At 40.6% G+C, this 26,053-nt stretch overlaps 2 protein-coding genes across 2 annotated transcripts; both read right to left on the bottom strand.

Moving 5' to 3' along the window:
- Window positions 1-127: 127 nt before the first annotated feature.
- On the bottom strand, window positions 128-13,747 carry LOC146578339 (uncharacterized). Its single transcript, XM_085258465.1, has 3 exons — window positions 13,366-13,747; window positions 10,209-10,388; window positions 128-1,765 (listed from the first exon to the last, which is right to left on the bottom strand). Exons 1-3 carry the CDS (start codon window positions 13,535-13,537, stop codon window positions 696-698), a joined length of 1,422 nt encoding a protein of 473 aa, XP_085114591.1. The 5' UTR covers window positions 13,538-13,747; the 3' UTR covers window positions 128-695.
- Window positions 13,748-19,225: 5,478 nt separating this feature from the next.
- LOC146578338 (nuclear factor 7, brain-like) lies at window positions 19,226-23,761 on the bottom strand. The gene is made up of 2 exons (XM_085258534.1): window positions 23,710-23,761; window positions 19,226-23,608 (listed from the first exon to the last, which is right to left on the bottom strand). Exon 2 carries the CDS (start codon window positions 23,589-23,591, stop codon window positions 22,434-22,436), a length of 1,158 nt encoding a protein of 385 aa, XP_085114660.1. The 5' UTR covers window positions 23,592-23,608; window positions 23,710-23,761; the 3' UTR covers window positions 19,226-22,433.
- Window positions 23,762-26,053: the final 2,292 nt, after the last annotated feature.

Raw genomic sequence — 26,053 nt, 5'->3', positions numbered from 1 at the left:
GAAACAATAGCAGAACAAGTGGTTTGTCGTGGATGCAATCTACATACTCAACTCTGCTGCTCAACCAATGAATAAAAATTTCATTATAAATGTGGCTCCATTTAAAGGGAAAGAAACAGGCTTTGCAGTAGTATAGGATTTATTATCAAAAAGCATTGTTACAACACACAAATAAACAAACACTAATTGAATCACTTTTGTGCTGCATGTTCTCTAAATGTTAAAAAAAATAAAACAACAACATCTGTTTGTACATCTCTTTAAAAAACAACAAAACAAAGAAAAACTCTGAAATGAGACAGAACTGTCTTTTATGCTGCTTACATATGTTAGCGATTGCCCTTCAAAAATAATTTGATTTAATGAATTAAATATTTATTTAAAATTTAACACACGTTGATAAACAAAAGAACTAAATAATGATCTGGAAGAAAAGGAGCACACTGAACTTTAACCATCATTAAATGTAACATCAGGGTTTCTCTGATACAATTAGAAGAATAATGTAATGAACTGAATTAAGAATGCTGAGAGTTTTTACTGCTCTGGACAGAAAATACTGATTTGAATATCGGTCATCTTTTCACTCAGGTGTTGCAGTGATTTGACTCCTGGTCAGTGCGAGCTCTACCACCTACACACTGCTATGACTCTGTCCCACATTTTCTAAACATAACACTTTTAAGCAATATCAATTATCGTATCTCATTAACAAAATCCTTTTCCACAGATTCTACAGCCTTCATTCCCTTGTGTGAATTTGTGTGAGCTTTCAATCCTGATTGATGAGGGAATCTTTTCCCACAAGTGCTGCAACTATATGGCTTCTCACCTGTGTGACACCTCATGTGACGCTTCATGTTAATCCATTGACTAAATTCTTTCCCACAGGTGATACAAGGGTAAGGTTTCTCACCTGTGTGAAGTTTGACATGTGTTTTCAGGTTGCTTGTACTCTTAAAAGTTTTTCCGCATGTCATACAAGGATATGGTTTCTCACTTGTATGAACCCTTCTGTGAGCATTCATTTTTGAGTTGGAAGCGAACACTTTCCCACAGGTGCTACAGGAATATGGCTTCTCACCTGTGTGAACTCTAAAATGTGTAGTCAGAAGGGATCTAAGGAGAAACGTTTTACCACAGATGCTACAAGAATATGGTTTCTCACCTGTGTGAACCCTTGTGTGAACAACCAATTTTGACTTGTAATTGAATACTTTCCCACAGGTGCTACACAAATAAGGCTTCTCACCTGTGTGAACTCTAACATGTGCAATCAGGCGTGATTTAAACTGAAAAGCTTTTCCACATATGTCACATTGTTCAGTCTTTTTTCTTGTCCCACTTTGACCCTGACTCTCTGACACAGCAGCCATTTTTACTCTCTTACTGTCACTTTTCTTTCTGCAAAGTCTCCTCTTCTTCAACTCTGCATTTTCAAGTAACCCCAAGTCCACATGGTGACTTTCTTCCTGATCTTGGCTCTCAGCAGAGCTGTGAGAGATTTGTTCACTGTTTGGTTCTGCTTCACTGTGGTCACTTTCCTCATAAGCAGGAGTCACCATGAAGGTATCAGGCTCCAGCTTCACTCCCAGCTGCTCTCCCTTCTGACTGCTGCAGAGATCCTCCTGTTCCTCATTAATCTGTGGAGAGTCTGGGTCCTCCTGGTCTACACTGGAGCTCCTCACCTCGCTATAGATTGGCTGGTTTGCGAGTGGCTCCTCCTCCTCCGCCGCCTCCTCACAGACATGTAGTTGTTGGACGTCTAAAAAAAAGAAATGGAAATTTTTTTTTTCTCTAAAACAACAATCACCAGAGAAAATATATTTTGATCTGAACCATAAACAGGTCTCTACATAGTGAGAATTTGGCCCACTGAACTTTGCAGAACTGTTGTAATTCATTAATTACAGGGTTTTCGAAAAACCGTCTTTTTACGGTCACGCCACAGCGAAATCTTCATTTTGTTTTTCTTAAGGTGAACTTGCTGGTATGTTTTGGATTATTATTCTGCTGCAGAATCCTAGTGCCCTTCAGTCTCTAATAAATGGTCGGATATAGGGCCGGGCCATATTATACCGTTCACGGTAATACCGGTAAAATGTTAAGCAACGATAAGAAAACGCGATACAATATGGGTGAAACGCACATGCGCAGTGCCTTTGTTTTCATATGCACATGGCCGAAAAAGCATGGAGGCAACAGAGAATGAGAAGGGAAAAAGCGGATTGTTGAGTGAAATGGATGAACCAGAATTAGTTTGTAAAAATGGTGCCACTTCAGTGATGTGGAACTGGTTTGGTGTCCATCAGATACACAACAAAGCACTTTTTCCCCCTGTAGAACATGCAAGCAGGCCGTCGTTATTGCCGTATAAGGCACCCGTAAATCTGGGTCTTAAACTCCGTCCACTTCAAGTCCCAAAGTCAAACGAACACTGCAGCATCCCTGAGAGTTAAAAACTGTCTAAATTCTTTCATCTTTAATAAAATCATCAGCATTGCTGCTTTACCAGGTGTAACTATGAAGTTTAACATCCAGGCATCCACGAAAACAGAATTTATTACACTTAACGGAGTTAGAAGCTAGCAGGAAGTTAGCGGAAGTTAGCTCGCTAGTTACCCAAGCATGATATACCGTGTTCTGACTGAGAGATTTCTGAAAAAATTCAAACGTACAGCTCTGCTATCACTTCCAACATAAATGAAGACAGGTAACTAAACAGCAGTGACGTTTGTAAGGTTACTGAAGTTGGGCTAGCTGGTATATAATGATGTGCTAAGTGATCGCTAGCGACACAGCTATGTTAGCATAACAAAACAATGAAGCTGGAGGATGAACGCTAACACTTTTCCACTCAAAAGTTAATGTGAAGGTTCCTGATGGTTAGAGACAAATACAATCACATGGCAGGATGCTGTAAACGGACCAAACTTCAGTCAGGAGAACAACTGAGATAATCCATCCACAATACGAGGTTAGTCATTAATATACTGCAGCAACATGGGAATAGAGCAGCTGTGATAGAATACAGCATTAATGAATCAATGGTATAGAAGTGGAGGAAGTAAGAAGAATGAGTTGAATAAAGTTTTATTTATCCGACTGCTTTATTTCGCTTAATGTGCCTTATAACCCCATGCACCTTATGGTCCAAAAAATACATATTTGACTTTTTTTATTTGGCACACTGCAGTTTAATGTAGCAAAACACCTCTTTTTAACTTCAGTGGATATTATACATGGTTATGCTCAGGATATGTCAGCCCATTTCTACTGGAAATGCCTTTTGGTTAAACTTTCAGCACTAGTAAAGTTGTGAAGTTGTATTTTGTGTCGCAGAAATTATATCGTCAGTTATATCGTTATCGCAAATTTTCAAATATATATTCTGATAAATATTTTTGGCCATATCGCCCTGCTCTAGTCGGATATTCTCCTTCAGGATGTTTTTGTAGACAGCAGAATTCATGATTCAATTTACCACAACAAGCCTTGCAGGTTGTGAGGCAGCAAAAGCAAAAGCCCCAGACCACCAATACTGCCCTCGCCATATTTTACTGTGAAAATGATGTTCCTGTTCAGAATTGTTGTTACTTTTACACCAAATGTAAAGAGACACATGCCTCCAAAAAGTTTCCCTTTTTCCTCGTCAGTCCACGGAATATTTTCCCAATGTCTTGGAGATCATGGAGACTTTCCTTTGGCAAAACTGAGACAAGATTTTATGTTACTACATAGCAGTGGTTTTCACCTCGTAACTCTGCCATGGATGCCATTTTTGCCCAGTCTCTTATAGTGGAGTCATGAACTTTGACCTTAATTGAGGCAAGTGAGGCCTGGAGTTCTTTGGATGTTGTTCTAGAGTATTTTGTGACCTCCTGGATGTGACCTCGGGAGTAATTTTGGTCATTCGGTCACTCCTGGGAAGGTTCACCATTGTTCCAAGTTTTCTCCATTTGTGCATCATTTGGCTCTCACTGTGTTTCAGTGGAGTCCCAAAGCCTTAGATGTGGCTTTGTAACCCTTTCAAGACTGATAGATGTCAATGACTTTGTTTCTCATGTTTTTCTTTACATTGTGGAATGATGTGTTGGTTTTTGGGATCTCTTAGCCGGCTTCACTTTGTCAGAAAGGTTCTATTAAAGTGATTTGCTGACTCAGCCTGCAAAAAGGTGTGATTAATCAGTTAATTCGTTATTTAACAAGGGGGCAATTCCTTTTTCACACAGCACCAGGCAGGCTTGGATAACTTTTCTCCCTTGATAAATAAACTCATCGTTTACGAACTGCATTTTGCATTTACTCAGGTTATCTTTGTCTAATATTTAAATATTTAAATATTTAAATATGTTTGATGACTTTGATGACTTAAATGATCTGAAACATTTAAGTGCGACAAAATGTGCGACGAAAAGTCAATAATCTTTTGACTTTAGACTTGAAAAAATGTTAACAATACCGATAGTTTATTTCACAATCAAACTGTTTGTTTTTTTTATACCTTGCTACATTTTGTATAAGTTATACTCAAGTTTAAAAAATAAACACTAAAGCTAATCTGTTATACATATATGCAAAAAATACCCTGCACCCAAAATATTTCATAGTTCAGCAATACTAATCAAGCTAATAAACTTAAAGGGAACCCCGACTATTGTGACAAGTTACTCTAAATATGTTACAAATTATCTCCAATAATTAAAAACATACTTGAGAATAACTACAATTTTTTTGTTATTCATTAAATCTTTGTTGTTTAAAACTATTTTGGAGCCGTGGGAGTGGCCATGTTTTTTTAGCACACAATGCATTCTGGGATGATGACGTGTATTGGTTGTCGGCGGTGTAGGTGCTTTCGTTCAGCTAACCTGTTTTGTTAAGTGTAATTAACTTGCCTATTAGTGACCTTGTTACGGCTTGGTAGACCAGCACTTCCGGTCTTTAAGGCTACGTTCACACTGCAGGCGAAAGCGCATCAAATCCGATTTTTTTGACCCTATGCGACCCATATCCGATCATGCTATGACAGTGTGAACGGCGCAAATCCGATATTTTCAAATCCGATCTGGGTCACTTTCGTATGTGGTACTGAATCCGATACATATCCAATGTTTTAGAAAGCGACTGCTGTTTGAACAGTCAAGTCGCATTAAATCCGCCTTTTACGTCACCGACACAAGACTGAAGCCAATTATCAGCGCCAGAGAAGCGCCCGAGAAGACATCGCGAACGCTTCCTGGCCATCCAGTGTAGATGTCAGTGAAACTGTTGGGAAGACAACGTAAACATTTTATTTGTACTGTATAATCTGCAGATTCTGACAGAAATCTACAGCTATCCTTTGAAGCACCGCTCCTCTCTTAAACGGCAATAAGGATCATTATTAGGTTATCTACATTATTATGTAAATAACAAAATAACTTAAAGCAAAAATTGGGAAACGTGAAGTCCGAAGTCTTTATATTAAGGGCCATCAGTCAAACAATACTGTTTGCTCTGGGTCTAAACAGAGCGCGTTGTGTGTGACATCTTCTTTTGCGCATGCGGGCCGCTTTGAGCGTTCACACTAGAGCGCGTTTGCTGTCGCATTTTATATGTAGTGTGAACAAGCAGACAAAAAAATCGGATTTGATCAAAAAATCGGAATTGAGCATTAAGACCTGCAGTGTGAACGTAGCCTAAGTCTGACGTTATTAGCCATTTCTGAGTGGAAACTCCGCTGCAAAAATCAAATGATCACTGCAGCATTACTGAGAGTTGAAAAACTGTCTAAATTTGTTCATCTGTAATAAAATGATCAGTGTGACTGCTCTGCCAGGTTTAACAATTAAGTTTAACATCCAGGCATCCATGAAAACAGAATTTATGACATTTAACTGAGTTAGAAGGTAGCAGGGAGCTAGCTCACAAACTTCCATCTAAATATAATATACCATGTTCTGACTGAGAGATTTATGAAACAAATTAAAACGTACAGTTCTGCTATCACTTCCAACATAAATGATGACAGGAAAGTAAACAGCAGCGACATTTGTAGGGTTACTGAAGATTGGCTAGTTGGTATATAATGATGTGATACGTGATCGCTAGCGCGACAAGCTATGTTAGCATAACATGGTAAATGGCCTGTATTTGTATAGCGCTTTACTAGTCCCTAAGGACCCCAAAGCGCTTTACACATCCAGTCATCGACCCATCCACACACATTCACATACTGGTGATGGCAAGCTACATTGTAGCCACAGCCACCCTGGGGTGCACTGGAGGGTGAACACTAACAAATGGACTTTTTTTTCCCCATTCGATAAAAATTAATTTGAGGGTTCCCAATGGTTATAGGGACAAGTGCAATTGCATGACAGGATGCTATAAACAGACCAAACGTCAGTCAGGAGAACAGCAGAGATAATCCATCCACAATATGAGGTTAGTCATCAATATACTGCTGCATGGGTTTGGCTGCATCGTAAGTGTTTAAAAACACTTTAAAATGATTAGCGGTGATAAAAACCGAGAAGCCGACAGTGATCACTGACTGTTTTTAGGGGCTTGTTGAGATTAAACAGAACAAGATACAAAGCATTAAAACATGCTAAAAACACAACAGTCTTATTAAATGCAGAATACTTTGGGCCCGGAAGCACGATTCATCACGTTATTACTTAAAGACCGAATACACGGAGGCTAACAAGGGCTGCCCAAAGAACATCTGGATTAACATACGGCTTCAAAAAGTTTAGGTGCTTTACAACAAATGCTCAGTCGCCGTTGCCATTGAAAAGCAGTAGCCGCATACACACCAGTAGTTTTCCCTCACTCTCTCGTCCTCGTGTGATGGATTGTTTTCATCTTCATCAAAACTAAGTGCTGGTTAACTATTTTCTTCCTCTCTCTCGGTTGCTCTGGTCCAAACTGGAAAGGTTGAACAGAAGCCATTTCCAATGCGCCGCTAACTGTGAACTCGATGTGGTGCAACCGTATGACGTCACTACCCAGAGTGCATTGAGAAAAAAAAATAACAATGGTGGGCTATTGGTAGAGCTGGGCGATAGAACGATAACGATATGTATCGCGATATAACTTTTTCTCGATAGAAAAATTACACTATTGCGATAGACCTCGCCGCTCTTGTCCTCTTAAAAAAAAGAAAAAAAAAAGAACAGCCAATCCAAATTAAGTAGCGCAGAGCCGAACCAATCACAGCCGCAGCGTCACGTCGCGTGACTTGTTACGTACAGCACAAGTGCCAAGCCGCACATGTGTATTTGTTTGGGAAGCAGCCAGCCACCGTACCGCCCGGGTAATGGAGGAAATGAGTGTGCCGACTAGAGAAACATCAACCGAGCGTGACCGAAGGTTACCGAAGAGAAAACAGATGATGGTTCCAACGCCGGAGAGATTGTCGAACGGAAGAGCCATAGAAGTTCCGTAGTGTGAAGGTATTTCAGCTATTTCAAGTCTGACAAAAAACAGAGTAGCGTGCACTGTAAATTGTGCCGAAAGCAAGTCTGGAAATACAATAAACTGGTGCATGCTCAGGCTACGTCCACACGTACCCGGGTATTTTTGAAATTCACTGAAAACAAAGATTTTTAAAAACTCCGGCCAGGGTGGATATTTTTGAAAACTCAGTTTTTGCATTTACGTGTGGACAGAAAAACGGAGAAAACGCATTTTTTGACGTCACACTGTGCGCCACATTATTGTGTCGGTGAAATGAATTTCTACAATACTGTTACTGTTAATTCTACTCTCTGCAGTGTTTAAATGCTTACATATACACACAGTTACTGTCCCTCCACACATACGACTCGGTTCTGCTTCTATGCCCCAGCTTTGTTTACTTTTTCCCATCGAGGCTTCTAGACTTCTGATTGGCCAACATTTCTGCACGGTTAGGAATCTAGCGCCACCTGCTGCTTTGGCATGTTCATAGCAGCGTTTTCCTTCATTTCTGCCTTTATGTGTGGAGGGGATTATTTTTTAAAACGAAAACTGAAAATCTCCGTTTTCAAAAATACCCGTGTACGTGTGGACGTAGCCTCAGTCTCTGACTGGAAGCGCTAATTCGTCATTCGGCTTTTGTCAGACTAAAGTAACTGTTAAAACTGTTTGAAAAGCTAAACTATACAACAAGGAGAGATTGAGAATTTCCTTTTAGTTCTCAGTTTATTTGATATTGACAAAAGTTAGTCAGTTTTGTCTGTTCTTCTGTAAAACAAACTAAGATTTATTTTTAGAATTAATATTTTGTTTCTAAGTGGAATTGACAATTTAGTCTGTTTCGTTTGTTCTATTTTGAAACTTAAACGCTTTAGCGGCTGCCTTTTGTGTAGTTTGCAATATTTGCCTTTATTTATCTGAAAAAGTCTCATGTTCCTTAAGTACATCTACCCTGTTGAACTTATTATGGGAAATAAATATTTAAATAAAAACAAGCTGCTGATTATTTCACATTTTACTTGTGAGCAACGGCACATTTAAATCTTACAAATATAGTTATTTGGCTGATATCGTGATAGATATCGTTATCGCCTGAAATGAAAAAAACATATCGTGATATGAAAAAAATCTTATATCGCCCAGCTCTATCTATTGGTAAATCGGTTTGATATAAAACGTGCTTAAAAAGAAATCATATGTGGTATTAAAAAACGGCAAATGTGTTATTGAAAGCACAGTACATATTTTAGTGCAATCACGTCTTAAAAGATCTCTAAAACCCTTTTAAACCTACACCATCCTTTCTATTCTGGTATTTTAAAGAGTACTTAGCGGAAATATTAAACAACCTAAGTAATGTCTGTGAAGGTTCTCAGTCATCCAGGTCATCGTAGTCAAAGGAGCTTGCAAAGAAAAGCGTCTGGACTTCTTTTAAGTTGCTTGAAGACGTTTCACCTCTCATCCGAGAAGCTTCTTCAGTTCTAAGGTCAAATGGTGGGGAGTCCCAGATTTAAACCCAGTGGGAGTAACCCCCCACAGAGGGACAAAAGGACCCCCTGATGATCCTTTAATCGCCTGAGCCAAGGTGGGAAACTGGGCGTGGGACCCAATCAGCCAGAGTTTCGGGTGAGGTCAGATGGCCCAGGATGTGAGTGGGCGTTAAGGCGTCTGGGGAGGGAACTCAAAACTGGATTATAGATGGCAGAGAGCTGGTGTCGTAAACCCCCGCCTCTGTTCAAAGATGGTCGCTCACAGTGGACATAGATGGCTTCTTTCACTCCTCTTTCAAACCATCTGTCCTCTCTGTCCAAAATGTGAACATTGGCATCCTCAAAAGAGTGTCCTTTATCCTTAAGATGCAGATGGACTGCTGAGTCTTGTCCTGTGGAGGTGGCTCTTCTGTGTAAACCCTAAGTAATAGGGTTGCTAACTCCCAGCCCCCCCCAAAGAAAAAGGGGAACCACCCTCCTCCTCATGATGCTTAAACGACGTAATCGACTTTAATTTAATGCATGTGTAAAGCAAAAGGGAGTTTTCAGCTATGATCATCATTCATTGTGCACAAATGACTAGCAGAGTTTTGGCCAGTTTGGTCTTTTGCAAATGCAGAATAATTAACTGAAATAACTTAAAGTGCACATTTCTGTTCATTGTTCAGTTTATATATTTTTGTTTTTCAATCTTTATAACTTGCACATTGACACATAAAAAAAATGTACTGCAATGAATCTTTGTTTTGTACTTCACGAATGTCTACACTGTTTGTCTGCTTTTGAAAATTTTCATTGAATGTTTATTCTGTGAATTTATAGTTTAAAGAAGGACTGTTATTGCAGCCAAGTTTAATTGAGCTGTATAACGGAGGTGATATTTTATCATTACTCTGTGTATACTTTGTAAGTTCAGTTACACTTGTTTCATCGTGTGTCAAGATAAATACAGATTTTTAAAAGAACATATGGTCTGTTATTTACATTTAACATATATTTGCAACACTGTTTAAAAAAAGACTAAATAGGTCTTGAAATTCAAAGTTTCAGAGTTGAGGATAAAGATTTGAGACTTGCAAAATAATGACTTGTTCCCATCTCTGTTCCAAAGAAATATCATATCCTTCAATGATTTTGAAGGACAATGAACATCTCAATCAACTCTGTTACTGAAGCATCTTAATTGGTTTTAACAGAAACGTGATGCATTCTTGCTGCTTATTAAAGTTCTGACCTTTATTTCTTCCTGTGAATCATCCCAGTTTTACAAACCTATTCTGTGCAGCTTTATATCGGGTTTCCAGGTGGTCGCCAGCAGTTTGAGCCACTCATCATCAGTTCTGACACCGTCCGCCTCCAGCTTCACTGCCAGCTGCTCTCCATCCGGACTGCTGCAGGGTTCCTCCTCCTGTCTCTCTTTCATCTGTGGAGGCTCTGGATCCTCCTGGAATTCTGAAGAGAGAAACAGAGGTGAAATTCTGAAACCACCAAGGTTAGTTTACCACCAAGCCTCAGTTATTTTGTTTTTTTGATGCATGCAGGCAGCAAGCCGAGGAGATACCACAACACCCTCCCTATCTTGTTGTGACGCCTGATAAGCGGTAAATGGGCTGATTCTTATATAGCGCTACTCTCCAGGATCACTCAAAGAGCTGTATAAAATGTGCAACATTTAAAGATTTTTGCCTTCTAGCTAACATTCACACACATTCATACTCTGATGGATGCATCGAAGATCAACTTGGTGTTAGTATCTTGCCCAAGAATATTTGGCAGACTGGGGGAGGCAAAAACCAACCTTCAGATCAGTAGATTTAAGTCATAGATCATCAAATTCAAATAATAATAAATGCTGAACTATGAAATATTTTAGGTGCAGGCTATTTTTTGCATACAGAATAGCTTTAGTGTTTTGGTTTTTAAAACTTGACTATGAACTTATAGAAAATGCAGCAAGATATTTATAAAAAAGCTTTGAGTATAAAATACACTATATCAGATTCATATCAGTATCTGACATAAAAACGTGGTATCGTGCCATCTCTACTAAACAGTTTCCAACCACAGGAAATTTTAGTGTCTTCTTTTTTTATGTTTGAGATGCAATTTTTATATACACTGTAGGAAAATATATTATAATGCAAATTTGCACAAATTTTGCATCAAAATAAACTATTTCCAACAATGTAATTTAAATTCTAATCATCCCAGAAACTATACAGAAAGACATAAACTCAAACATGAACTTTAAGAACATCAGCAGATCTTTGTAAATGCCCTATAGGAAAAAAATAAATTTTCTGTGAAAGTCTAAGGAGCTTGCAAAGAAAAGCGTCTGGACTTCTTTAGGTTGCTTGAAGACATTTCACCTCTCATCTGAGAAGCTTCTTCAGTTCTAGTGTTAAATGGTGGAGAGTCCCAGATTTCCGAGAGGAACAAAGGACCCCCTGATGATCCTCCACCTAATCACATGAGTCAAGGCATGAAACTGGGTGTGGGTCACAATCAGCCAGGGTTTCGGGTGAGCTCATTGTGAAACCTGGCCCCACCTTATCATGCGAATTCCTGAGGTCAGATGGCCCAGGATGTGAGTGGGCGTTAAGGCATCTGGGAAGGGATCTCAAAACTGGACTATAGATGGCAGACAGCTGGTGTTGTAAACCACCGCCTCTGTTCAAAGATGGTCGCTCACAGTGGACGTAAATGTTCATGTAGAAATTCATGCCCTCTCAATTAGCTCAAGATTTAAAAAAAAGGCTAAGTTTGGACACATCTTCTTGTTTAGTCTAAGGAGCTCGGAAAGAAAAGCGTCTGGACTTCTTTAAGTTGTTTGAAGAGGTTTCACCTCTCATCCGAGAAGCTTCTTCAGTTCTAGTGTCAAATAGTGGGGAGTCTCAGATTTAAACAAACAGGGACAAAGAACCCCCTGGTGATCCTCTACCTAATCACATGAGTCAAGGTGTGAAAATGTGTGTGTGGGTCACAATCAGCCAAGGGCTGTATCCCAATTCAGGTTCTGCAGCCTTAAAGTACGCAGCCTCAACCATCCTCAAGGGCCGCGTACTCAAAGACCGCTAAGGCCAGAAGTGCGAGGCTTGTAAAATGGGACGGTCTAGCCTCCGTTGTGCTGCCCAGGTTGCCTAGCAACCATGATACTAACAGCTGGAAACGTTTCATACAGCTTTATTTAACAGAAATGAAGGAGAAAATCTTTTGTTCATTTGTTTTTGTTTCTACATGAGCTTTGATCATTCTCTGTAAGATTAAGCTCAGCTATTGAACGGCGTATATTTTAAAGTACAGGCTTTAAAACCAAGTTAGTACAAACGTCACTAATGTCACATAACTTTGCCGACATGTGGCCAACAGTAATGTTTAATGTTCTTCGTTATTAAACATTTGCACATAAATAAGTGACATAATATTCAGTATTTACTTAAAGTTTACTCTTCTTTTTTTTTGGCAAAATTATCCACACCCACCGCCGCACTATGCATTGTGGGATATGTTGGGCCACGAAGTCTACACCGCCACGTCCTTAAAATTCAGGGAAATGAAGGACGCATTTCAAGCAGCCTTTGAATTGGGACAGCCTTCGTCGCGTCGCTGTGACGTAATCGCCCTTAAAATGCGGCCTTTAAGGCTGCAGACCCTGAATACAGCCAAGGTTTTGTGTGTGTTCATTGTCAAACCTGGCCCCACCGTATCATATGATTTCCTGAGATCAGATGGCCTAGGATGTGAGTGGGCGTTAAGGCGTCTGGGAAGGGATCTCAAAACTGGATTATAAATGGCAGAGAGTTGGTGTCGTAAACCCCCGCCTCTGTTCAAAGATGGTCGCTCACAGTGGACATAGATGCTTCTTTCACTCCTCTTTCAAACCATCTGTCCTCTCTGTCCAAAATGTGAACATTGGCATCCTTGAAAGGGTGACCTTTATCCTTTAGATGCAGATGGACTGCTGAGTCTTGTCCTGTGGAGGTGGCTCTTCTTCTTCACGGGACTAGACTCTATGTTTTGCTTTTTATACTATACTTACTATGTTTACCAAAATATGAGGAAATCAGGGGCAGCTCAAGACTTAAAAACCTGAACTACATGCTGGCCTTAAACTCGCTGCTTTATCAGCATCAAGGCGTTTATTTCTTTTCAGGGTTTTACTCCTGCTAAACAATAATCTCACAGATGAACTCAAACTGCACTGATTGTTTCAGTACGACTGTGAAAAACAACCAAACACACCTGACTGCAGTCTTTAGCTGATGCCCAGTGTCTGATATTTTACACAAATTAGAGTCCGAAATTAAATTAATCACCAAGGTAACAGCTTTCTGCTCCCAGCTAACATCAGAGAAATCCCGGAGACGCTGACGAGCTTTCATGTCTTCATCAACAGAGAGGAACCTGAGCTCAGCACACGTGTCCGTACCTGAGCCGTGTGAGTGTGTGTCGGGTCTCCGGCTGATATCCAGCAGTCTGCGCTGACGCTGGATCTCCTCCTCATACTGGACGATGGTTTTCTGAACCTCGCAGAAGATTTGTTGGCAAACAGCAGTCAGCCTCTCCTGTATGAACTCTCTCAGAGACTCAGCTGAACACATGGCTGCTTCAGCTGCTGCGGGTCGATAGAAGCGACAGCAACGCTGTGTTATTGGTGTTTGATCGACAGGAACAGGAGCGATACTTTACTGTGTCTCTGAGCTCAGCCCGCTTAATCAAACCGGGACCAATGTCTGCGCAAGCGCAGCTCCTATCCCTGCTCTGCTGTGGTTTGCCGTGCGCGGTCACGTGACTCCCTGCAAACCGCCCCAGATCTTACGGAGTCCTGAGAGGGACAAAAGAGAAAAACGGATTCTCAAACTGATACACACACGCTACCGTGACAATGAGACGCTGTCACATTTTATAATTCTCCTCTAATGCCTGTGTTATTTGTGATGTTACTGAAACCATCGTCTTAAAAAAGGTGATTGTCACAACAAGTTTATAACATTGTGGAAAATGTTGTTATTGCGATATTGTTGTGTACAGCTGGGCATTAAAAGTTTAACCAGACTTCAATAATAGTACTGTAAGTGCTAAAAACCTGTATGTTGGGCATTTTTGTGACATTGACTTTCAGGGGTTTTAATAGTGAGCTTCATAGGAAACTGCTCCCTGAGGCTACACCTGCATACTCCTGCCGGCTGTCCCTTACACTATAAAATAAATTAATCTCACTTTGTTATTTAAACAAACCCACTTGTACCTGCAATGAATTAACCTGTGTTTGAAAAAGGAGGTAAAGACTTTCTTCTAAAAATAAAGTAGAAGGTCTAACACGCTCAATCAGAGAACTACATTTCAATATGTTCTTATTGTTGACACCATCAGACTCAGCTGTAAAAACGTCTTTACATGAAGTCTAATACAGTATGGATGGTCAAATATGAGGCTGCTGTGATGGGGCACAGTTTGCAACACAGCAGCCCAGCCTCATCACAGCAGAAATCCAGATGCCTTATAGGCACAGCTTTATTATGACAGGATAGAAACCGCTAACAAACCATCTGTAATTCTGAACAAATGAAAATGCTGTGAGGTTCAATTGTGGGGCCTTTTCCAGTTTTAAACCACTCAGGCCAAGGACACCTAGTTAGTAGACAGAGTGCACACTAGAAACTGTCTCTTCTTCTGACAGTAATTATTGAAGTTAACTCAGAAAGATCAATCAGAGAGAAAGAGACTAAATGAATATCATTAAAAGTAGCTGTACGTAACTGCTCCTGACCCTGAATCCTCCTTTAGTTACGCTGCAATAGGCGTCATGGGAATCCCCCAGCAGGCTGCTATAGATGATTTTCTCAGTATTTTTTAGGGTCTTTGCCTTATGAGCACGTCCTTCATTTCTTCTGTTGGGTTCCAACTTAATGTTTGAATTATTTAATTTCTTTAAACTCTTATATAATTTCTCTATATTTTGTATAAGAGGGGCCAGACTTGGACCTAGTTTTTCTTTTTTAAGTGTTCTGCAGGCTTGATGAAGGTGTTTCAAAGACATTCTTTGGACGTTGCTTTTTAAGTCCTGTCCTCGTACCTTATAGGGAAGTGTATTCCTACTTAAATTCCTACAATTTAGTTTTTCTTGTTTCTGCTGAAAACTTCAATTTGCTTCAAGGAGGAGAGTTCATGCTCTCTCAATTAGCTCAAGATTAGAAAAAGGCAAATGTTCTGATGTTGGAGTTTCATGAATGCAGCTCTGGGAGCAATCTAAATAAACTAAACAGTCATCTTCTCTCAGCTCATTCCACCAGGTAGAAACTACTTCTGCATATTTTTAGGTTGCACTATGTTGTACACTCCACATGATGTCACATTAACAACAGTTTTAGTAACAACACTCTGGACTGCATACTTAAAAAAAATGTGATTTTAATGATTTCAGTTCTTTCCTGTAAATTTTACTGGTTTATTCCCTATACACTTATTTGCTGGACATGTACCAGTTGATGGATTTGGAGTGTCCCTTTCACAGCGCAATATTTTTGAACCAGGGTGTTAAAATAAATCTCAAAGGTACCACTATGACTGTTAATTTATTTGGAGAGGAGAAAGCCTAAGAATTACCCACAGTTTTAAGCAGAGTACCAGAGAATCCTGCTTGTTGTGTTCATGTTCAGAAACACAAGTAAGTAATAATCATATATTGCAAGCATCACTTTCTGTCTGGCTTGTTTGGTTTGCATAACCTGTATTTTATTAGCTGCAAACCAACAAAACCAGTCAAAAGTTTGGACACATCTTCTTGTTTAGTCTAAGGAGCTTGGAAAGAAAAGCGTCTGGACTTCTTTAAGTTGTTTGAAGAGGTTTCACCTCTCATCCGAGAAGCTTCTTCAGTTCTAGGGTCAAATGGTGGAGAGTCTCAGATTTAAAAGAGTTTCCCCCACAAACAGGGACAAAGGACCCCCTGATGATTCTCTACCTAATCACATGAGCCGAGGTGTGAAAATGTGTGTGTGTCACAATCAGCCAGAGTTTCGGGTGTGCTCATTGTGAAACCTGGCCCCACCCTATCATGTGATTTCCTGAGGTCAGATGGCCCAGGATGTGAGTGGGCGTTAAGGCGTTTTTAGGACTTTACCACACAATGTTTTCTGGTGTGTGATGCAGTGATATGCTGTTAACTCACTGATAGAGTTCTCCTGCATCTGTACTTGCATCCTGCCGACTAGTCCACTTTTTTCACCACACAACACTCAAACAGCCTCCATAAAGGAAGATTACCAGGTTGGCCCAGTTATGTTAGATATTAGGGCTGGGCCATATCATACCGTTCACGCTAATACCGGTATAATGTTAGGCAATGATAAAAAAAAATGAAATATCGCGATAGAATATGGGTAACCTTCCTTTCCGAACAGATTTTAGGTGGCACAGGGCACTCAAAAATCTGTCAAAAATGTTTTAGCATGACTTTGCTAAGCTACGCAACCGCACTGCTTGATGGATTGTTGGAGCATTACGGCTACCGTAGTCGGGAGCCTCGCGGAGTGAAAAGTACTGTGCTTCAACGTAATATTATTGCATTGTGTGTGTTTAACCTCACTTTAAGTTTTGTGCATATTATACATGGTATAATATGCATGGAACCCCTGTGGAGAGAGTCTCCAACTTCAAATACCTCGGTGTCCACATCAACGAGGACCTTACTTGGAGTACACATACGGACTTCCTCATTAGTAAAGGCAGACAGCGCCTCTATCACCTGAGGCGTCTAAGGAGGTTTAAGATCTCCAAGAATATACAGAGGAGATTCTACACTGGCGTCATTGAGAGCATCCTGTGCAACAACATCATGGTGTGGTACGGGAACTGCACAGTACAGCAACAGAAAGCCCTGCAGAGGGTTGTGCGCACAGCTGAACGCACTATGGGAACAGCTTTACCAGCACTGCAGGACATCTATGCTGAAAGGTGCAGATCCAGGGCCATCAGGATCATTAGGGACTCCAGCCATCCCGCCCACAAACTGTTCAGGCTACTGAGGTCAGGAAAGCGCCTCTGTAGCCTGAAAACAAGAACAGAAAGGTTCAGGAGGAGTTTTTACCCACAAACAGTGAGACTCCTCAACCAAAACACAAACCGGACGACATGATGGACAATCTCACACACAGTACATAATTTGCATTTTACTTTTCTCTCTGAACCTTATCCGTACCTTATTATATATATCTGTACTATGTAAATAATGTATATTTTTATAGTTTTTTCATTTAAATTATTACAGTACAATATCCTGCACGTCATGGATATATACTTATAAGCACAAACATATGGACTTTTACATTGTTTTTTATATTATTTTTTACTTTTTAACTTTTGTTTCTTCCCCCCCCCCCCCCCCCCTTTTTTTTTTAGTTTATGTAAAATCCTTTTTAGCATGTTTGCACAGTCGGGGGGAGTACTTTTTTAGCCAGGAAAAATATTTCACTGTATGTTGTACCAGCTATAACTACATGTGACAAATAAATAAAGAATTGAGAATTGAATTGACATGGTTATGCTGAGTATGTCGGCCAATTTCCACTGGAAATGCCTTTTGGTTAAAATGTCAGCAAGGATTTTGCATTTGCACTGTTAAATTTTTATATAACTTTAATGCACATAAAAAACAGCTGCTTGTTTAAGTGAAAATACATTGATGGGTTTTTTTTTTGCACTAATAAAGTTGTGGAGTTGTAAAGTATTTTGTCTAGTGTCAGTTATGTTGTCAGTTATATCGTTATCGCAAATTCTCAAATATATATCGTGATAAATATTTTTAAATATATTTTTTTTGCCCTGGAGTGCTGCTCTACTATAAGCATACTTCAAATTACTGTGTATGAATGATAATCAAGAGACAAACTTTGAAGATGCAGAGCATGATGTCCCATCATCAGACTGTAAACAAACATCCACCAGGCTTCTTTGTTGGCACAGGTGATGATTCTCCTATCAGGGATCAGTAGAGTGTATTAACCTGTGGTATAAGCAGCAGTCACTGAAATATTACTGTTTCAGATAAGAAATCTAGCACATAAAAGCCAGGGTGGGAGGGATCTCTGCAAACTGACTTAACTCTGCAAGTGTGAAGCTCAACAAAAATCTGACTCTCCAGTCACTGACAAACAAAAACTCCAGCTGGGAGATAGAAAATGCTGTCTGGGTCCTGCTGGATGTTGCTGGTCAGAGTCCCACATTAGCAGAGTGCTTCTTGGTCCCACTGACCCATGTGGACAGCGACTGTGGAGAACTGTTCTGGAAAACAGAGAAGAGAATTAAAATGAAAAAAGCCAAACAGGATTTCCAGGTATTAATCTGGTACATCGCTTCACTGCAGTCTTATGTATTTTCCCCACACCTGAATAAAAAATATTATTATTTACATATTTCAGCTGATGCAGCCTGACTGAAACGCCGATTCTAAATGTTCAGCACACACACAGAGACACAGAGGTACCATTTAAAGTTTAGTGTTAACTTGAGTCACTGATCATTTGCAGTATTACAGAGTCTGGCAGTCTTTGCATGATGTCCACGTCACTGTAAGTTTCTAGCTGACTCTCAGGTGTGACAGGTGTGCCAGCAGGAAAGAGTAATAATAACCTGCATCCTGAGGTTTGTCATGCAGGATTAAAGGAGCCAGGCTTTGTTCACACAGCTGGGATTGTATTTTACACTGACCCTGGGTCAGTATAAGTATCATACAGTTTAAACGAAGCACTGAAACTTGCACATATTTATTATAGATGCACTGAAGCTAATCGAGATATTTGCTGTCAATCTGTGGCTGCGATTAAACACTTTACTGGAAACTTTATTAACTAGTAACTTCATCAGTCATGACAGAAGCTAATATTTCTGTGCTAACATAAAGGATCTCAGATCAGCTGCTGCCATCTTGTGGCCACAGTTGGTTACTGTCTCTGAAAGTTGTCTCATGTTTCCTGTTGTCCTGCTAACAAAGGCTGGAGCTCATCATGCTGAGAGGGCAGCAGCATTTTGTGGCTCTTCACACATGTTCATTATATTCTGATGATCCTGGATGGAGACAAACTACAGATAAGTGTGTTCAGCCCAACTAGTTTATCTCATTACAGCAGTTTGATGTTTCCCTTTGAATCCCCCTGAAGATCCTGACAGTGAAGCACGTACATAATACTCCAGCCTTTCAACTCTGAGCTTATTTAGTTCTATTAATACACTGAAATCTCATTTGTGTCATGAAGAAAGTCTTTAATCAAACAGAATTCAAAGAGCAGAAACATTTCATATATGGAGTTAAACATGAATCATTGTTTCAACAACATATTTATTGTTGTCATAAACAGACAAGAAGACAACAACAAACTGCTCCTCCCATTCAACACATGTCAGTCCATATCCCAGCAAACTAAATCATCTCCATTTACACATCAAATAGAAACATGAATCACTTGTAATGATTAGAAACTTGATAGAATTTCAAATCTAGTTTGGGGAGTCATTCAGTGAGAAACAGTGAAATGATTTTCCATGTGAAAAGGTGGACAGCAGAAACAGAAAGAAACAGTGAAACTAAAAGAGAAACAAAGAGCTTTGGAACAACGAGGCAGCAGGAGGACAGCTGCAGTTTAACAGCTTCAACTCACTGACAGGAAACAACATTAGAAGTATCATCATTGTTCATTGAGAAAGGGATACAAAATCTTGAACATGTTATACAAAATGGAAAGTTTATTTCATTTCAAGAAGTTGTATCCAGATATGGAATCATCAACAAACACATTTCTTAAATATCAGCAACTGAAATGAGACATACCGGAAAATTTTAATCCCAATCAATTGAATCTAGAAATATCTATACCTAAAGATGTGTAAATATCTGTGCCCTCAAATGGCTATCAAAATATCAAAAGCTTTCATTTAAAATTGATTCATCAATTTCTGTCTCAACCGTAAAGTGGGAGCAAGATCTTTTCATTAATCCAGAGTAAAATGTCTGTATGTGCTCAATACCTTCAAAATGAGTGAAAGCCCAAACTTACAGGACAAAGGCTGTCCCAAATGGGCCTTACACACTCAAACATATGCACCCATTGCAAAGACAACTCTGCTGAGAACTATATGCAAGCTATATGGTCCTGCACGCCTTTCTAGATGTTCTGGCAGAGGATGTGTGAAGACTTCTCCACATGGTTTAGTTGCAGTATCCCAACCTCACCCAAAGTGTGCATCTTAGGTGACATCAGTAACTACACAACTAAATACATCACTTATACTCCTTACTTTGTTATGCATCACTAAGAAAACTGTTAAATAAAAAAAAAAGTTTGTGTATCAATCAATATTTACATTTATTTCTAGATCACATCAGTCTGTAGATAGTGTTTTCCTCCTCAAAAGATGAACTGCGTTTATTCGTTTCTCTCTGGTCCCCACTGATTCATCCTATTATTTAATAGGGGTGGTCTCATTTGCCTGGGTTCCTTAATAGTGAATTAAGGCATTCTCTGAAACTTAGAGGTCTGGCGGCTTCCTGGACCCTAAAGAGCTGTGGTTGTAGTTTTGGAGTGTCTGGGTTTCTGCCTCAGTTCGTGGTGGTGGGGGACTGGGGTGGGTGCTGCCTAGCGATCTTGGTGTGTGGGGCCTGGAGTGCTTGTGGTGGTGGGTCCTTGTCTCTAGTTGGGTGGCTGACCTCTTCTAGGTGCCTGCAGGCCCATTGTGTGGGATGGGATGGGGTGTCCATGTGAGGGAGTAACCAGTGCTGAGTGCAGCTTGTCCCAGACCCAGACTAGTGTGTCTTCTTCCTTTCTGGTGTTGTGACACAGTCACAGCCCCAAGATGTGGGACTCATCTACACACTATAGTCTACTCTCTGTGGTGGGAGGAGTTATTTCCTGGCTCGCCACTTCTGGGTAGGGATGGGTATCGTTTAAGTTTTATCCGATACCGGTGCCAAACCGGTACTTTTGAAACGGTGCCGGTGCTTAAAGAATGGAGAACACAAACTTTGTCCTAAAACCTCTCATGTTCAGCTGTTTTTTTGTAAAAAGAAACAATGTTAGCCTTTTCTGCAGCTATAGGGCATATATGGTATCACTCTTGGCTGGAAGCAGTGCTTAATCAATGGAAAAAACACAAACTTTGTCCAAAAACCTCTCATGTTCAGGTGTTTTTTTGTAAAAAGATAACAATGTTAGCCTTTTCTGCAGCTATGGGGCATATATGGTATCACTCTTGGCTGGAAGCAGTGCTTAAACAATGGAAAAAAAACACAAACTTTGTCCAAAAACCTCTCATGTTCAGCAGTTTTTTTGTAAAAAGATAACAATGTTAGCCTTTTCTGCAGCTATGGGGCATATATGGTATCACTCTTGGCTGGAAGCAGTGCTTAAACAATGGAAAAAACACAAACTTTGTCCAAAAACCTCTCATGTTCAGCCGTTTTCCACTTTTTCTTTGGTCATTTTAGCCTTTTTGGCCAGGGTGAAGAGAGTATCTGCCATCAAACAAGAAGACAGCCGCATGTAACTACGACGGTGTTTGCTAGTTCACCTTACGTGCATTAATGTAATAACGTGGTTAGCGTACTCAACGTAAATTACACACGAACAACATTAAGCTACTCACGCAGAGAAGAACGGCTGCTGCTGCCATCATCATCCGTCATCATTTCTGCTACACTGGCAGGGCTAGGGGCCAGGACTCTCCTCTTCGGGGTTTTGGGGGATGTTGCTAACTCCGGGTCTGATAACAGGCAACCCACCCGCAGCAGATGTGTGAGGTCTCGCAGCAAGCTATCAAATACGGCGCATTTCTCGGCTTTAAAAAAAAAAAGCACTATACATCGCCAGGTTCGTCATCAGATTCAAGGTGTCACCTCCTTTGCACAGTATCACAGTATCAGCTTAAAGCACTTGTTGCAGGCTGCTGAGTTTGCATCTTTTGCTGTGAAGTACAGCCAGACTTTTGACCGCTTCACCTTGGGCATTTTTACTTGTTGGTTCCAGGGCCGGTGGTTGGACATTGTGGTGTGGTAGTTCACCGGCTCCCTTGGTGGCCAGGGGTGGCTTTGAGCTCTTCCATGTCAGGAGGTAACTGTCTTGTGTACTGGGCAGTTCTTCAGCACATGGAGCACTGGGACCCTGGTCTCGGCTCTCACCTATAGTGGGATCTGCTGCTCATCGACTGGCCCTCTAGGGCTGTCACCCTTTGGCCATCTAGGGCCTCTTCCCTTTTTCCTTCTTGCCCTGCCGTAGACAGGATCATACTCTATACAACATATATTGTAATAACCAAAATAGCATGGATAGACGAAATAAACAGTTAAACCTTAAAAAAGGGGAGCCCATAGAGAATATACAGAGCTGATTTGGAAAAGCAAAATGTGTTTGGCACAACAGTGCATTCAGATCATAATTCTGATTGCAAAGGCTGCCAGACAGAACTGGATTTTTAAAAGGAAAAAAAGGAAAAACAGAAACATCATCATTCTCAACTCATCTGCTCCACTGACACTGACACCTTCAACGTCAACACTTTCACTTCATCATCAGTGCTAATGTATGGGAACATCCTGTCAGTGAAAGTGTGTGTGAAGGTGTGTATGTGTGTGTTAGTATCAGGATCAGAGAACGACAGCTTTCCTCTGTTCCAGTCCAGATTCACTCTGATCCTTTGGATCATCTGTGCTGAGAGAGCAGTGGATCCTGCTAATGGAGACCATGCTGAGTATTTATCTTCCCCAAACCATATTATCCATAATCCAGAGAGTATGCTTTGTTTCCTCTGCACAGACTCTGCTAACACACCCAGTCCCCACCATGTACTGTCTCCAACTTCAACATCCCAGCTGTGACTCCCTGAGTTAAAGCCCTCAGAGCCCAGGACAGAGTAGTAATAATCAAATCTCTCTGGATTATCAGGAAGCTGCTGCTTCTCTCCTCCTCGTCTCACACTGGTCAGATCTTCAGACAGGATGAGTTCTGGATGAGCAGTGTTTGGGTCCAGAATGAGAGGAGTGTAGGAGACCATGTCCTTCATGTTGTTCCAGATGTTGAAGGTCAGGTTGCCCAGGTGTTTGGCCTGGTCTATCAGAGCTCCTGAGGGCAGCTGTGGATCATCCAGCAGGGGGCAGCGCTGGACTCTTTCCACTGCAGCCTTGTAGTTGTGCAGGAATGAGACGTCTTCAGCTCTCAGCTCCTCCTCTGTGGCTCTGACTGTGTCTGAAAGAGCTGCTATCTCTCTGCTCAGAGCCTCCATCTTCTCCTTCATCATCCCACTCTTCTGCTCCTCTTCCTCCCTCAGTGCAGCCAGCCTGGCCTTCTCTTCCTCTGCTAGAAACTGGTGAAGCTTCTTAAACTGCTCCTTAATCTGCCTCTCTGTGTGTCGGGCCTGGACCTTAATGTGTTCTGCTGTTTGATCAAACTTCACTTGAACTCGTTTGCAAACATTTAACTTCTTCTTTAAGGGCTCCAGAGTTTCCTGAAGTTCCTTCTTGTGTTGTTGTGCAGCTTCATCGATGGGTCTGAATCTGTGATTGGTGTGTTTTTCTGAGCCTCTGCAGATGTGACACACTGGCACTCTGCTCTGCTCTCTGAAGACCTCCTGACAGACCGGACAGCAGAGATCCTCCTCTGATCTGGAAGCCATTGAGTCTGCGAGTGAAGCTGAAAACAGCAGACAGGAAGTACAGTCAGTCCTGGCTCCCCTCCCTCCTCTACCACCTTCACTGAAACTTCCTTTGAGTCGTGTTTTTGCTCAAACTCACATTCAGTGTGTGGAGCGTCAGCAGCTTGAAGCAGCAGTGTTGGAGTTTTCCACTTTTCTCTCCTGTAGCTGGACTCACTCAGAGGAAGCTGCTAGTTTGGACCAAATGTGAGTGTGATTCCAGTGTTGTTGTTACAGCCCTTACAACTTAGAGTGTGTTTTATTCCAAAGTTCAGACTGCCAGAAGCTGCAAAAGTTATTGATTAACAGCGTTTATCTCATTTCACTTGCACAGGTCAGTGCATGAAATCAGCTGTTTGAGAACGTTTAGCATCAATGTGCTGCAGGAGCATGAAAACATGATGTTGCTTTTTTCTGCTTTGGTGGATAATTTACAGTATAGAGGCATGAACAAAGTACATTATATAATTCATTGTATGAATAGCCTCTTTGGGCAGCTTTGATAGTGTTGTTTTTGTTGCAAAGTAAGCAAAGCATTTCATCGTGAATCACGTGCAATTAAAACAGAAGAATACCTCGATAAAAACTCGGTCATTCAGTTCAGAAAATTACAAAAAGGTTGGATCTGTTCATCTGGACGTAGCGTTTTTAGTCAGAGAAATGTTTCGTCACTCATCCAAGTGACTTCTTCAGTATCAACTGACTGGAGGTTTCCCTAAATCTTATAAACAGTACATTTGCACAATAACTAAAACCCACCCACAGACTAACAATAGGCTGTAACCTCAGCTTTGTGATCATTAATATTCAAATTGTCACAGCCATCAATCAAAAATTATCGATCAGTGGTCTTTGATCAAGACTTTTGGGTTTTATTTACCTGGGTGATTGAGCGTGCATTAAGAAAAGTTATGAAAATAATTTGTTAAATATGTTTTTTACAGTTAAAAAAAACCCTTTTTTACTCAGATGTTAGTTGTTGTAATAGTTTTATTACAACATTTTGCCACATTGCGTCTTTCATGACAAAACAGTGAGAGGTGTTATTGTTGTCTTCAAATATATTTGATAAAGGTCATCCAATTAATGCAAATTTCATGTTTTTAGCTGTTATAATCTGATGAGCAATATTTTATTTTATTTTTTTGTTGTTTCATTTTTCAATTTTTCCCCTAAGAGAGTTCCAGCTTTATGTGGTCAGTTGTGTGCCTCAGTGACCCTAAGAGCTAGACGAGCAGAAGCTTAGCTTTCAGGTGATACACCCAACTTGGTCAGGTCAGGGTTGAGGCCTGACAGTGCAATCCAATTACATGACAAAAACAGTTATCCAGAGAGTTATTTCAGAGATAAAACCTTTAAATCAATCAAATTTGACTGGAGCACAATTGGGGGAGGGGGGGGGGGGGGGGGTTTGAATAGAGTTTGTGCGAACCTCTGATCAGTTTTCTGAATCAAAGGTTTGGGGACTGGACAAAGGATGTTCCAAACACTCAAACATACGAACTCACTGCACAGTGCACACACTGTGCTGTGAACTGTAGGGATGCCATCTGGTTCTGCAGACCTGTTCAGAGATTCTGGCTGAGGACATGTGAGTCCAGTAACGGGGACAGATTCATCATATGCAGAACTGAATCATTCATTAATGTTACGACTTCTTTAAGCAGCCTTGGGACTTAAAAGACACATTGATGATTTGGAGGAAGTAATTATTGAAGTTAACTCATAAAGATCAATCAGAGAGAAAGAGTCTAAATAAATATCAGCAGTATTAAAAGTAGCTGTACATAACTGCTCCTGACCCTGAATCCTCCTTTAGTTATGCCTCAATAGGCGCAGGCTGGTGGGGGATTCCCATGATGCACTGAGCGCTATTCGCCCACTATGTGGTTATGAATCTCTATGCATTTAATCATTAGTTATTATTCATCTCTGGCTGTCTTCTACGGAGTGTGTTTATCCTGATATGATCGAGGATGGCCGCCTCACCCCAGGCCTGGTTCTGCTCGATGTTTCTTCCTGTTAAAAGGGAGTTTTTCCTTCCCACTGTTGCAAAAGCTTTTCTTCATAACAGCTCATCTGATTATTAAAGTCTTTCTCCGTTTTATTTTAGGGTCTTTGCCTTATAATGTAAAGTGCTACGAGGGGACTGTTGTTGTGAGGCTTCAATAGTCTCAACGTTATGATTCTGTCAGAATGAGATTCCTGAACAAATGTAACAATTATAAATAAATAATGTTGCAAGCCTGTAAATGAATGTCAACACTGCTCCCCCTGCTGAATACATAAGACATTACCACTGTTTTTTCTCAGCGTCATCATTAGTCATGCTTGCATCTTCCTTGTCATAGACGTGGATATCATTACGGTGGCCCATCAGCCGGTAATCGGTGAGGACCCCTTCAGTGTTTTTGCTGTATCTGTACAAGTTGATTAATTTATAT

This window comes from Mchenga conophoros, linkage group LG3 (genome assembly GCF_057382185.1).
Source record: "Mchenga conophoros isolate Kocher_MC1m ecotype Shallow Benthic linkage group LG3, M_conophoros_male_GT1.1, whole genome shotgun sequence".
In the NCBI taxonomy this organism is placed as follows: domain Eukaryota; kingdom Metazoa; phylum Chordata; class Actinopteri; order Cichliformes; family Cichlidae; genus Mchenga; species Mchenga conophoros.
The sequence above is the reverse complement of the archived record's forward strand: the minus strand, read 5'-3'. Positions and strand labels throughout refer to the sequence as shown.